The 15,111-nt window shown below is 51.3% G+C and overlaps 1 protein-coding gene across 1 annotated transcript in view; it reads left to right on the forward strand.

The window, feature by feature from the left end:
• atad2b (ATPase family AAA domain containing 2B) overlaps positions 1–15,111 on the forward strand; it is a gene marked incomplete at its 3' end in the record, with an annotated part of 70,558 nt that overhangs the window by 40,106 nt on the left and 15,341 nt on the right. The window contains exon 25 of the mRNA XM_084440103.1: positions 14,029–14,733. Within this exon, the coding sequence (XP_084296229.1) occupies positions 14,029–14,733 (705 nt within the window). The remainder of the gene's footprint in view (positions 1–14,028; positions 14,734–15,111) is intronic.

Raw genomic sequence — 15,111 nt, forward strand, 5'->3', positions numbered from 1 at the left:
AGGGGCAATTCGTTTTGCAGCAATAAAATGCATACCGACACAAAATGTTATGTTACACAATCTGTGTGGTACAGGCCACTCTCAGAGCGTTATGACACGCTAGCCAGCTAAACTACCCACCATCCCGATCAGCCTTATCACCCCCCTCTCCTCTCCTCTCCATGCCGGTCCGTCCTGACCCAATCTGGAATCCTCTGTGTGCGTGTGTGTGCGTGCGTGCGTTTGCGCGTGTGTGTGCGCGCGCGCATAACTGTCCTTTGAGGAAAGGGCACCCGAGGCGCTGTCCTCCCACTGGGCTTTTACAGAGCAGCCTGCTGGGATTGAGAGGTTGGGATTTAGTCACTCTGTGTGTGTGTGTGTGTGTGTTTATACAAGCCGCGGACCGTGTGTTTCTATCGCCGTGTGTGAGTGCTGTGTGCCCTTCCAGAATCTTATGAAGTCAGCTTTAGGCTAAAATATCCATTAGATGCGAGTGTGGTTAGCTAGCTAGCTCGCTAGCCCCCAGTGGACAGTTTGCCTTGCGGGAAGCCAGGCTGTCCCCTGTTGCTCGTCCTGACCAATCCCAGGCCCCGGCTGGAGCAGCGCCACAGGCCTCCTACCTGTCCCCCCTGACCAATCCCAGGCCCCGGCTGGAGCAGCGCCACAGGCCTCCTACCTGTCCCCCCTGACCAATCCCAGGCCCCGGCTGGAGCAGCGCCACAGGCCTCCTACCTGTCCCCCCTGTCACCGCTCTCTCTGCCGGGGGAATCGACTGCTCTGGCCTGCATTACAGCATTACCCACAATTCCTTCCATTTTTTATCTGGGAGGCTCTGTCTTCCTTTCTCTCTTTCTCACTCACTCTCTCACACACACACACACACACTTACACACACACACTTTTGTCTGGATATGCATCAGTAGTTTCCCATGAAGACTCACATTAATGCGGGGTGGCGTCCTGTGTGTGTGCACTCGCGCGTGCGTGTGAGCGTGCGTGCGCGTGCGTGTGTGTGTGTGTGTAGAGAGAGGGAGTGACTGATCTTCATCTCCTGGAGCACGGACGTGGGATCATTTATTGATCGGGACGTTTCATTAAGCGTCAGCGCGCAGTGACACGTGAGGTGACAAACGGCTGTCTCCCTTTCATCACCACGACGCCCAGAGGCCTGCTGACGTGACAACGACCTCTCTCTGTCTCTGCTCCTCCTCCTGCTTTCTCTCTGCTCTCTCTCTCTCTCTGCTCTCTCTCTGCTCTCTCTCTCTCTCTCTCTCTCCCTCTCTCGCCCTCTCTCCCGCCCTCTCTGTCAACAGCAGCTGAGTCCACTTTAGGCCAAAGCTTATTTCCACTGTACTTCAGCTTCTTGTGATGCGCTCCCATTATTTTCCTTCTTTATTAATTAAACTATGAATATTTATGAAATACAAATATATGTAAATTGGACTTTGTGGAATTAAAGTTCACCCTTCTCCTGACCTTAAGTCATTTCCGACGTCCCCACAATATTCTCTACAAGGTAGCCTACTGTACATGAACCGTGTCGACCAGTCGTTCTCTTTGGCATACGTGCAGTGTGTCATGGACGAACTAGCACTAGCAATACTTTTAGGTTTCTCTGAGTTTCTCTCAAACTCTTGAGCCCAGCAGAGCCCAAATGATGAGTTGGTTTTGAAAATGCCATACAGTGCCCTGACCTCTGACCCTTAGCCTGTCTTCTTTCTGAGGCAGTGAGGAGAGAGGACCACCGAGGATCAATACTTCATTAATGTAACACGATGGAGGCAGCCACCCCAGTCGATTCCAATGAACCTCTGTCTGGAGTGTGTGTGTGTGTGCATATCTGAGAGTGTGTACGTGTCTGTGTGTTTGTCTGCCTGTGTATGACAGCATGTGAGTGAGAGTGTGTGTGTGTGTGTGTGAGAGAGGGAAAGAGTGTTAGAGAGACAGAGAGAGTGTGTGTGTGTGTGTGAGAGAGAGTGAGAGTGTGAGTTGGTGTTTGTGAGTGTGTGTTTGAGAGAGAGAGTGAGAAAAGAGTGTGTGTGTGTGTGTAAGAGAAAGTTCACACATATAATGTTACCACAGCCTCAAGATGGAATCTATTTTCAGCAGAGCGGCTCCCTGCTGTGTGTGCTTTGCTAGGTGATAAACTACAGTTTGGAGTTTTTGGTAGATTGACCTACATTTGTAATGAAAAGGACTGCTGTGACAGCGTCCTCTTGGAGACGACTTAACTTGAATTTGTATTGGTCCCATGTTCACGCTACATGCACAAACACACACAAATACACACTGGCACACACACGCACACACATACACACACACACACCTCCTTCCGGCTCCAAATGTGTAATATAATTCCCAGCATGGGTCCACAATGGCTGTTGCCCAAAGTCACGCTTCTTAGAGAAACCACGGAAGGGAATTGGGGAGGGCAACTCTACTGCAGGCGAAGACAGCAGTTCTTAGCTGCAGCAACGCACGCACACACACACACACGCGCACACACACACACACACACAAAAGGACGCACACAAAGGGCGTACACAAATAGTCTGCATCTATCTCGCGTTGGCACTTGCGCACACACACACACACAGGAGGTGGTAAGGAGGTTAGTTAGCGATGGGGGGTCTGTTTGTTGTGCGCCGAGGGGCGGCGCGGTGTTTTACCGACGGGGCCGCGGTGGCTGGAGCTGGAGTAGCCGTCAGGTAGTCTCATCTCCAGAGCTGGGAGAAACGATCACTTTCTAGGACTTTACTTTCTTCCCTCCGTGTGTATTTTTGAGAGAGAGACGGGGAGAGAGAGCGTCAGAGCGGGAGCGCAAAACCCACTACCGAGCGTTTCGTCTCGTCGTACGCGCCACGGCCAGGGGTCAGAGGGGTCAGAGACCTCTGCCGGTCGGACTATATGGGCATCGGGTATCAGGTTCCAGTGGCTAAACTGGAAAAGACGGTAGCCGACAGACAGAGAGCGCCACACAACGAGTTACAATTTACAACTCGGCCATTTTAGCAGACGCTCTTATCCAAAGCGCTCGCTGTGTTTTGAGCTAGTGTTGGGGCTCAGTACCCAACTCAGGGGCCCATTGGTGGGAGACCCACCGCCAAGAGGCTCGGGGGTCCGGTCTTGGAACAGCGACCTGTCCGTCGCTGCTCAGGTGCTCTGACCACTGGGCTGCCGCCGAGGTTGTTGGGATTGGGGTTTTTTAGACGGAACGCTCTTGGCCGCTAGTGTGTGAAAGTGTGAAAGCAGCTGTCTCCATTCGTCATGTGAGCACATCTAGGATAGCACAGCGGGGGGGTCGTCCATACGACTCTATTTCGACACAATCTTTTTATAAATACAGCTCCTTTCATTTAGAGGGGACGCACACGCCGGTCGACCTCCCCGGTAAAAATAGAGGTCATGATATCCAGTCTGCTCCCCTCCGGTGGCCTGCGTACGCCGAGGAGGGGACGGGGCTGTCCCCGCGGTAGAGAGAGAGGACACGTCGACGGGTACGTCAGCTCCAACTCTCCGCGTGGAATTCCCTCTCATGGCTCCTCTCACTGCGGATGAGTTGCACAGAAATGGTGGAGAGAGAGCCTGAACACTGCCGTGTTGAGGCGGGGGTGTCCCGCTGTCGAGCAGAGGCCTGAACACTGGCGTGTTGAGGCGGGGGTGTCCCGCTGTGGAGCAGAGGCCTGAACACTGCCGTGTTGAGGCGGGGGTGACCCGCTGTGGAGCAGAGGCCTGAACACTGGCGTGTTGAGGCGGGGGTGTCCCGCTGTCGAGCAGAGGCCTGAACACTGCCGTGTTGAGGCGGGGGTGTCCCGCTGTGGAGCAGAGGCCTGAACACTGCCGTGTTGAGGCGGGGGTGTCCCGCTGTGGAGCAGAGGCCTGAACACTGGCGTGTTGAGGCGGGGGTGTCCCGCTGTGGAGCAGAGGCCTGAACACTGCCGTGTTGAGGCGGGGGTGTCCCGCTGTGGAGCAGAGGCCTGAACACTGGCGTGTTGAGGCGGGGGTGTCCTGCTGTGGAGCAGAGGCCTGAACACTGGCGTGTTGAGGCGGGGGTGTCCCGCTGTGGATCAGAGGCCTGTCAGTCTGTGACTGAGCCTCCCCGCCACCAGGGGCTCAAGCATTTACCGGCCATTACTTTTACTTACCAGTGTTGCTTAGCTGATTTATTCATTTAGATTTGCTGATACGACACTCTGGAGAGCGTTTTCCTGGGGCCATTTGATTTCTGACTTTGATTTATGTTATTTAGTGTGCGTGCGAGCGTGTGTGAGCGTGTGTGTGCGTGTGTGTGTGTGTGTGTGTTCGTTCATCGGTGAGGCGGGGATGGCACTCTGACAGGTAGGCGGCGGGGGAGGGGCAGCTCTAAACACTCCTGCCTCCACGAATCACGCACGCATTGGTGATTTTAATTATCAGGAAGACGATGCGCTATTCCAAGCAGAGGGCTCTCTTTCCTGTCCCTCCCTCCCTCCCTCCCTCCCTCCCTCCCTCCCTCCCTCCCTCCCTCCATCTCCCGTCCGCGGCTGGTCGTTTATGCTCCAACAACTCCCATGCATTATTGAGGAGCCCGAGATGACGACTCATTTGCCGCCTCTCCATCTCACCTGGCCTCCCCCAGGAGCGGGCGCCGCCGCCGTGCCGGGCAGAGTTGACCCCGCAGTCACTCCCGCCTCGCTAAACGGCTCCTGTGCACATGTGTGTGCGTGTGTGCATGCGTGTGTGTGTGCGGAGATTGACCCAAACGAGCAAAAGAGGGATCACGGATGAGGAAAACAGACTGTGCTGCTTTAGGATTATTTTTGACCTGTACGACCGCCCCCCCCATACACACACACCCCCCCCCCAACTATCTGTAGCTCTCGCTTCTTCCACAGACGCGATTGATGAAAAAGAGGAAAATTAATTCCATACCTTTTTTTTTTTTTGGCTGAGAATCGGGAGTCGGAGGAAAGGTTGGCTGAAGTTCCCTGTACTGTAGCGCGGAGCGGAGCCATGACGAATCACTGTACTCCGGAATGTGACGTTGATAAATGAAATCTAAATCCTGAAGGGTAAATACACCTGGTGAAAGGGCCCGGGCCCCACTCCAGGAAGAAATACGCACATTTAGAGACGTACACACATTTAGAAACACATGTCGCCCTAACGGTTGGATGCCAGGCTTGGGGGGGTGGGGTGGGGGGGGGGGGGGGAATCAAAGAGGGCTCTGAGCCATCTTGGGTCCTGGCGCACTCCTCCTCCTCCTCTCTCCTCACCTCTTTTTCTCCCTTTTCCTCCGCCAGCTCTCTCTCTCCTCACCTCCATCTCCCCCACCTCCTCCTCCTCCAGCTGTGTGTGTGTGTCGTGCTCCAGTCGGGCGTGAAGGGGGGAGAGAGGCTTTGCTCGTACCCTGTTCTGGAGGGAGAGGGAGAGGGGGGGGGGGGTGATGGGGAGTGTAACAGCCCGAGTCACTCCCCGCCTGGACCTTCATCACTCTACCAGCGGCCGGCCACGCCCGCACGGGACCGGTGCGCGCGCGGTCACCATGGGCGCCGCCGCCTCCCCCAGTCGCCATGGCGAGCCTGGCGTCGGACCCGGCCGCTCTCCCGCCTCGCCGGTGCGAGTCCTCCGGCGCCGGGTCTGGCGTGGGAAGATAAGTGGCCGTAGACTTTAGTTTGGGCGCCCGCGCTCGGCAGATGAGAGGAGATAAGTGGCGGTGGTCTTCAGTCTGGCCTCCTTCGCTCGGCAGATGAAAGAAGTCTGTCTCTGTGTCCCGAGGAGGCCTAAGAACCCCCCCCCCCCCCCTCCCCCTCGTCCGCCTCTTATCTCTCCGAGATGACCGACGAGCTGATGATTATCTTTATTTATTTATTTTTGCAGCGGAGAAGGAGGGACACTCTGCCCGCTCCGTTTGTCTGATTGCGGGTTTGGCTTTGTCCCCGTACGGCTCGTTTGGGCGTGGTAATGACTCCACTGTCTGCGGAATTGTGCCGAACGCCTGCGTAATGACATTTGCTGTTCTTTCACTCCGCAGCGTTTCCAACTGCCAGCTGCTCTGCTTTCAAGCGCCGTGACCTTAGCTACATCATCCCCCTTTTCTTTTCTTAGCTACGTACCTCATCCCCCTTTTCTTTTCTTAGCTACATCATCCCCCTTTTCTTTTCTTAGCTACATCATCCCCCTTTTCTTTTCTTAGCTACATCATCCCCCTTTTCTTTTCTTAGCTACGTACATCATCCCCCTTTTCTTTTCTTAGCTACATCATCCCCCTTTTCTTTTCTTAGCTACATCATCCCCCTTTTCTTAGCTACATCATCCCCCTTTTCTTTTCTTAGCTACATCATCCCCCTTTTCTTTTCTTAGCTACATCATCCCCCTTTTCTTTTCTTAGCTACGTACATCATCCCCCTTTTCTTTTCTTAGCTACATCATTAGGGCCCGAGCACACTGGCGGTGCGAGGCCCTATTGTATTTCGAAGGATTATTCTCCTCCTTCTCCTTCTTCCAAAACAAATGCCTTTTTGGCGGCCTAAACATCGATGAAAACGGATGAAACTTTGCAGATACGTCAGTCCCGGTGAAAAATTTGATAATTCATGGGTGACGGAAATGGGCGTGGCAAAACGGCTCAAGAGCGCCCCCTGGAAAGTTTCAAATGGCGAGCCCCACCTTTCAGTTTGATGTAGGCGAACGAAATTCGGAGGGCATATGTATTTCATCGAGCCACACTAAAATGTCTCTTAGAGCTGTACCCAACATGCAACAGGAAGGCCGCCATTTTGCTTTTAATGTGCCATTTTGTCCTTGTTTTGACCATTTCCATGCCTCGTATTTCAACGAACTCCTCCTACAGATTTCATCCGATCAACTTCATACTCGGTCAGCTTCATCTTAAGCCCTTTGTGATCAAAAGTTATCAAGAAAATTGAGTTTTCACCAAACACCCTTGCCGTGGCGCCCCGCCAAAGTTTGACATTTCGCCATAAAACACGATGTCCTCATAACTTCTCCATACATTATCCGATTTGTCCGATATATCTCACGCTTCATGACGGTTCTGTCCTGAACACATCTATGTGTCAGTATTGCGTCATACTTATAGCGCCACCTATTGGTGAAACAGGAAGTCCTCATAACTCCTCCATACATTATCCAATTTGTCCGATATAGCTCACGCTTCATGACGGTTCTGTCCTGAACACATCTATGTGTCAGTATTGCGTCATACGTATAGCGCCACCTATTGGTGAAACAGGAAGTCCCCATAACTCCTCCATACATTATCGGATTTGTCCGATATATCTCAGGCTTCATGACGGTTCTGTCCTGAACACATCTATGTGTCAGTATTGCATCATACTTATAGCGCCACCTATTGGTGAAACAGGAAGTCCTCATAACTCCTCCATACATTATCCGATTTGTCCGATTTATCTCACGCTTCATGACGGTTCTGTCCTGAACACATCTATGTGTCAGTATTGCGTCATACTTATAGCGCCACCTATTGGTGAAACAGGAAGTCCTCATAACTCCTGCATACATCATCCGATTTGCACCAAATTGCTGACGCTTCATGAAGGTCACCTTCTGAACACATCTATGCGTCGGTATTGAGTAACACTTACAGCGCCACCTACTGGTGAAACAGGAAGTACTCATAACTCCTACATACATTATCCGATTTACTCCAAATTGCTCATGCTTGATGAAGGTCGCATCTTGAACACATCTGTAGGTCAGTATTGCGTCATACTTACAGCGCCACCTACTGCTTACAGGAAGTCCTCATAACTCCTACATACTTTGTCCGATTTACACAACATTTCTCACACTTCATCAAGGTACTGTCCTGAACACATCTATGCGTCGGTATTGAGTCACGCTTAGAGCGCCACCTACTGGTGACAGGAAGTTTCTGTCAGTACTGTACACCGAAATAGCACACCCTTTAACGGCGCCACACCCCGACCCGCGTGGGGTGCGAGGGCCCGCTCACTGCTGCTCGCAGCACTAGTTCCCCTTTTCTTTTCTTAGCTACATCATCCCCCTTTTCTTAGCTACATCATCCCCCTTTTCTTAGCTACATCATCCCCCTTTTCTTAGCTACATCATCCCCCTTTTCTTTTCTTAGCTACATCATCCCCCTTTTCTTTTCTTAGCTACATCATCCCCCTTTTCTTTTCTTAGCTACATCATCCCCCTTTTCTTAGCTACATCATCCCCCTTTTCTGTTCTTAGCTACATCATCCCCCTTTTCTGTTCTTAGCTACATCATCCCCCTTTTCTTTTCTTAGCTACATCATCCCCCTTTTCTTTTCTTAGCTACATCATCCCCCTTTTCTGTTCTTAGCTACATCATCCCCCTTTTCTTAGCTACATCATCCCCCTTTTCTTTGCTTGGCTACATCATCCCCCTTTTCTTTTCTTAGCTACATCATCCCCCTTCTCTTTTCTTAGCTACATCATCCCCCTTTTCTTAGCTACATCATCCCCCTTTTCTTCGCTACATCATCCCCCTTTTCTTTTCTTAGCTACATCATCCCCCTTTTCTTTTCTTAGCTACATCATCCCCCTTTTCTTTTCTTAGCTACATCATCCCCCTTTTCTGCGCCGTGATGGGAATCCTATTTAACTTGTAAAGAATAGTGTCGAATTCTGTGTAAACTTAAGTCAGCATTGGTTTTTCGTGCGTCTGTTACTGATGATACCGGCTGTGTGTGTATGTCTGTGTTCAGTGTGTGTGTTCAGTGTGTGTGTGTTCAGTGTGTGTGTGCGTCTGTGTGTGTGTGTGTGTGTGTGTGTGTTCAGTGAGATGCTGTGTGTGTGTTCGTTCGGTGAGATGGTGTGTAGTGTGTGTGTGTGTGTGTGTGCGACCAACCAAAGGATGTCTGGGCTGTTGGCTTGGCCGGCAGCTCGGTTACCCTGGGAAAAAAGCTTAGGAATGAAGATTCAAACTCACAGCATAGGACCAGACGAGCAGTCTGCTCTTTACATTCATTCTAGACTAATATGAAGTTTTTGTTGTCAAGCAGTCCAGCCCCCCCCCCCCCGCCCCCCCCCCCTCCCCTCTGAGGTTACAGGTGTGACCTTGCTTGTTTGGTAGAATAATGTAACAGTCAAAGCTGATAACCTGCAGCCCTTTCCTCTGTCTATTGATTCCATTCATATTTGAACAGACCATAGGAGCAAATATACAACCTGGGACTTTATTCAAATGGACTTGTTTCCTGACGGGCTTGTGCTTTAGGGGAGGTGGGCAACTTTTACCTTTTTTTTTTAATTTGCTAACAAACACTGCAATCAATTTGTCCTCCAACTCTTTAATTATTATTTTTGATTTCAAGGCTTAAGGTTATGTTGTCCGTGTCGTATTTATCTTACAAGTGGTGATTTTATAAAGGCGCGTGCATTTCAGATTGCTGTGCTTGGTGAACTGTGCCATGTTTTCGGTTGAACACACACACACACACTCACGAACACACACACACACACACGCATACATGCTTCTTGGTGGCCGTGGCAGTGATTGCATGTTATTAGCTGGCGATGAGGCTGAGAGAGGTCTTGGGTGTGATGTGTTGTGACTGGGAGGAAAGCTGCTCTGGGCTTTCTGTCCTAACAGGAGCCCTAAAGAGGACGAGCGGCTCGGCCCACGCTGTGTCCGTCTCCGTCTACTCCCCCGCTCACAGTCCCCGTCCTCTCAGTATCACTGTCCTCTCACTCTCACTGTCCTCATTCTCCCTGTCCTCCCATTCTCCCTGTCCTCTCATTATCACTGTCCTCCCATTCTCCCTGTCCTCTCATTCTCACTGTCCTCTCATTCTCCTTGTCCTCTCATTCTCACTGTCCTCTCATTCTCACTGTCCTCTCATTCTCACTGTCCCCTCATTCTCACTGTCCTCTCATTCTCACTGTCTTATCACAGTCCCTGTCCTCTCATTCTCACTGTCCTATCACAGTCCCCGTCCTCTCATTATCACTGTCCTCTCATTCTCACTGTCTTATCACAGTCCCTGTCCTCTCATTCTCCTTGTCCTCTCATTCTCACTGTCCTCTCATTCTCACTGTCCTATCACAGTCCCTGTCCGCTCATTCTCCTTGTCCTCTCATTCTCACTGTCCTCTCATTCTCTGTCCTCTCATTCTCACTGTCCTCTCATTCTCCTTGTCCTCTCATTGTCTCTGTCCTCTCACAGTCCCTGTCCTCAGTCTGTCTTTGGTAGTCTTGTCCCTCAGTCTACCTCCCAGAAGTCCCTGTTCTCCCAGAAGTCCCTGTCCCCCAGTCTCTCTGTCATAGTCCCCGTGCTTCGGTCTTTCCTGAGAGGCGGATGTCCTGTAGTCCACCGTTCCACTGTGTTTCTCATTAAAGTCCGGCTGAAACGGACGTTTGAGATCATCTAACTTCCGTAGGTTGACGTATTTCCGACTCAAACAGGCTATTGGGGCGGGACATAACGTTTAGAGGAATTTGATTGGAACATTGACAAGTGGATGGGTTATAACAACTTTAGACCGATTCGATAGACGGATAGCGTTGATTGACAGGTGGATGTCGTGAGATTATTGGTTGACCTTGCTCTTGCGTTGCTGACGTAAGCACTCGGGAGATTTTGTTTTACAGGACGAAAAAAAATCATAGGATTTGATATAAGATTACAACAAAACTGACATTTTGAAAAATATTTGGCATATATATTGTTAAATAGGTACACACTATGACCAAGGATATGATCTCAAATCAGGAAAAAATACATTTTTGATTTCATAGCATTTTTAAATGTCAACGTTTCTCGTCCGCGGCTCTCAACACCCTCCGAGGCGCCGCGTCCCCACGCCGCCTCCCAACGAGAGAAGACCACAGATGAGAAATGAGATGAGAAGAACAGATTTCACACACACACGCCGCGGTGTTGTGACGTCTCATTGGGTTTGCACACACACACACACACACACACACACACACACACTTCAGTAGCCGGGGTAGTGTGGATCATGTAGAATCGATGCAGTGCGTATGTGGCGTTGAGACAGAGCGGGGCTCTCTGAAGCATCCTTAGGTACACGGCGCACAGTAAATAATGTAATGTGGCCCAATTCATGGACTCCTATGAGGGCCGGTCTGGTGTGGAGGATCGATTGTGCATCGGCCCGCTCAGCTGTGCAGGTGGGTCTTGGCGCTCCGTTAATGGGCCCGGGAGGGTATCGGGTATAACGAGAGTCTGAGGGCTCATCTTAAACGGAGCAGACCGGGATGAGTGTACTGTCTCTCTATCACACACAACGCGCACACACACACACACACATACACGTACACGTACACCAGGATGAATGGAGACACTCTTGGGGCCTTTTACACAGCCTTCTCACGACGGCATTGTTGCACCTTTGTTCTGTGTACCGACATGGAACGGGGGATTATTTTATTTCCGCCTCCAGGCCGGCAGCGGGGGTAGTCGCAGAGCCGAATCGACGTCTGCGTAAAAGTGACAAAGCACATCTTCAGGATCGGCCAATGAGAAGAGAGTTGGGAGAAACGACGGGCTCTTTTCCGGACGGCTAACGTCAAACTCAAACTCGCAGGCAGCAGAAAAACGTCTTGCTTAACATTCCCTCATTGTCCATCTGTTTCTGATGCCCATGTTTTTATCATTGCAGTGTTTCCCCTATAGTCTGTGCATTATAACATTATAACATTATAACATTGTAACCTTAAACCTTCCAGGCTATCTGGCCAAGGTGGCCATATTTGTTGCTTTGAAACCAGCAACCGTGGAACAATCTTGTTGCTATCGTTCTACAGCTATCCAAAGTTAATTATTTTTCTATGTTATTAGATCATTGTTCGTTGTAGGCTATTCAGTAATCCTGCAGATAATTCTGAACAGAATTTTGTCTTTCAAACAACTAGGAATTGGTTTACTTATAAACAACCAATTTACTATGACAGTTTGGGGTTGACACACACACACACACACACAAATGCTGTGCCTGTCTAGCTACTACAGCTTCTTGTCTCATTGGCAGTAAGCGAACGTTGCGTGTAAAAAGGGTCATACCTCTCTGATTCTGCAACGGCATATACAATAATACACTGGGCGGCATTTTACAGTCTTTGGTTCAGTGTGAACAAGTCGGCATAATGAGGTTTCTTATTTACGGCAATGTAGTATGATCTCTGTGTAAAAATGGATTTTGTCCACCCCCCCTCCCCCTACACACACACACACACACACACACACACACTGTCAGAGTCACTCAAGCAGTCATGCAAGTACCCACCCATTCATTTTAGTTAGCTAGCATGTGAGAGAAGTAAAAAAGACGAATGGTCGTTGAAGCGCACAGTGTGCATAATAATGGTGAGTTCTTCGTCAGGCTGACGTGTCCCAGAGGAGGGTTCTGGGAAGGCCCTCGTGTTCTTAAACCAAAAGAGGCTCTTTGCTGGCTTGGAGTAGCCGGCCGACGAGTCACGACAATTCCACTGATTGCCGGGTTAAAACTCTCGTCTGAACAGGGTACCTGCTCAGACACGCACTCACACACTCTCTCTGTCTCTCTCTCCCTCTCTCTCTCTCTCTCTCTCCCTCTCTCTCTGTCTGTCTCTCTCTCTCTCTCTGTCTCTCCCTCTCTCTGTCTCTCCCCCTCTCCCCCTCTCCCTCTCTCTCTCTCTCTCTCTCTCTGTCTCTCCCTCTCTCCCCCTCTCCCTCTCTCTCTCGCTCGCCTCTGTCTCGGACCCCGTTGGCTTCCTGCGTCTGCGGTATTGAAAGGGAGCGCGTAGACTTGACCCTGTTGAGATTTCACTGTGCAAAACTCTCGTCTGAACAGGGTACCTGCTCAGACACGCACTCACACTCTCTCTCTCTCTCACACACTCACTCACTCAATTCAATTTTACATGTTTTTCTTGTAGGCCTTCGTGTAATTTAATTTTGGGCTGAGTCAAATCCCTAGAAACCTCCCACCAGGGCATGCTTTGCAAGCGCACCCCCCTAAAACAAGAAAAAAATCACTAAATCACACAGGTGCATTACGTCCTCTACTCAACGTACAAAGAAAAAAAAAACTCATTTTTTGACAATTATGTTACTAATCGCTATTATTTCTGAGACAATTTTAATCGTCTAGCAAAATTTGTAATCGTTACAGCCCTACTCCTTCCTCTCTCCTCCCTCCTTCCTCTCTCCTCCCTCCTTCCTTCTCTCCCTCGCTCTCTCCTTCCTCCCTTCCTTCCTCTCTTCTCCATCCCTTCCTCTCTCCTCCCTCTCTCTCTCCTTCCCCTCTCCTCCCTCCCTCTCTCCTTCCTCTCTCCTCCCTCTCTCCCTCTCTCCTTCCTCTCTTCCCCCTCCCTCTCTCCTCCCTCTCTCTCTCTCTCCCTCCCTCCCTGCCTCTTCCTCGCCTGTGCTTTCTGATTATGGCCAAAATGGTCACAGAGGGCGATGCAATCAACCTTCTCCAGACAGTTTCCAGCCTGGCCTGAGCGCCGTAGCTAGCGGGAGAGGGGGGCCGGCCAGTCCGTTATAGCAGACCTTTAGACTGATAGGTGAGCAAATCCAGCTTTGCTCTGATTTATGGTGCACATCTGGAGCCGCTTTCAATTGTTTTCAATTAGAGGTTTTTCATCTCACTCCCTCTCTCTCTCCATCTCTCCCTCCCTCCATCTCTCCCCCCCTGCCTCCGTCTCTCCGTGGACTGTCGTGCACGCGCACAGACACACACTGATTCATACACAGATACACACATGCACATGCATGGTGGAAACTACACCACCCCATTAAAGTGGAGATTTGATGTCACCCTGGCATTTGATCTGGGTCAAGAGGCATCAGGCAACTCAATTGCTACAGTAGGTGTTAGATGTCTTGTACGTTCGGTTCAGTGAACTTGCAGATAAAGACCGCTTGCCTTGACTCTGTAGTGTGGGTGAAACACAGCTCTGGACCCTCTCTGGGCTGTGACGACAATATCCTAGAATTGAACTGATCCTGTTCATTTTTTTAATTAATTAATTTGTTTGTTTACATTTTGCTATTGAAGCTTGAACTAATCAAGAATCTTCCCCTCTTTCCAGATCACATGAAACGCAAAGTACGTCGGCGTCCCTCCTGGGGGCGGGGCATAATCAGGAAGAAGAAGAGCTACAAGAAGGGAGCGGGGGAAGAGGAGGAGGAGGAAGGCGGCGAGGCCGAGGCGGCCGGGCCCAGCGACTCGTGTTTGACCCTGGACGAGGAGTCCTCCTGCGACACCACGGGGCCCCGGCAGCCCAACGGACACCACGCCCCCTCGCAGCCCCCCACGGAGGAGGAGAGCTCCAGCGAGCCTCCGGGCCCCGCGGGGCCCCGCCCCAAGGAGGAAGCAGCCCAGCCCGAGGACAGAGAGGAGCAACGGTCAGAGTCCCAGCCCGAGGCCGAGGAGGCCGCCGACCCCAAGCCGGACGACGACCCCCAGCTTAAGGAAGAGGCCGCTCAGCCCGCGGCTGTGGCGGAGGTCCAGCCCCGGGACGAAGAGCCCGGGACCGAGAGCCAGGCCCAGCGGGCCCCGGGCCCCCAGCTGGAGTGCGTCAACGGGGACGAGTCCATGGACAGCCTGGACTCCCACACCCTCAGGATCAGCTCCGAGGCCGAGGAAGGCTCGTCGGAGGTCAGGGGCGAGGGGTCGGACCCGGGTCAGGAAGAGGAGGCGGCGGTGGCTGCGGAGGGCGGGGGGACTCAGGAGCGCCCCCCTCAGGACGGGAGGACGGCAGCAGAGCCGGCAGAGGAGGAGCAGGACAGAGAAGGTACTGAGCCGTAGAAATAGCCGTGTAACTAACCACAGCCCTAGGATCAGATTACCTACACTCCACCATTAGCGCGCTAATGAAGAGCAACTGAACACAGACCAGTGTCCAGGGCCAAGTCAGCTCCACAGAGAGATCTTCAACTTGGAGTTTAGCTCATTAATTATATTTGCGTGGGAATCTGTGCCCCCCAAGTGCATTAGGATAAATATTGAGCTGGTGCAATAGTGTTTTATAATAGGTAACAGTAGCACAGGCAGCCAGTCTGGCTCCAAAGTTGTCAAGGCCGGGCTTTTATTTTTCATATGATAATCCTAATGAATTATTTTGTTGATCATAATCCGAGAGAGTCTCACTGGCGCGGCTCGTTAAATAAGA

This window comes from Borostomias antarcticus, assembly GCF_949987555.1.
Source record: "Borostomias antarcticus genome assembly, chromosome: 6".
Taxonomy (NCBI): domain Eukaryota; kingdom Metazoa; phylum Chordata; class Actinopteri; order Stomiiformes; family Stomiidae; genus Borostomias; species Borostomias antarcticus.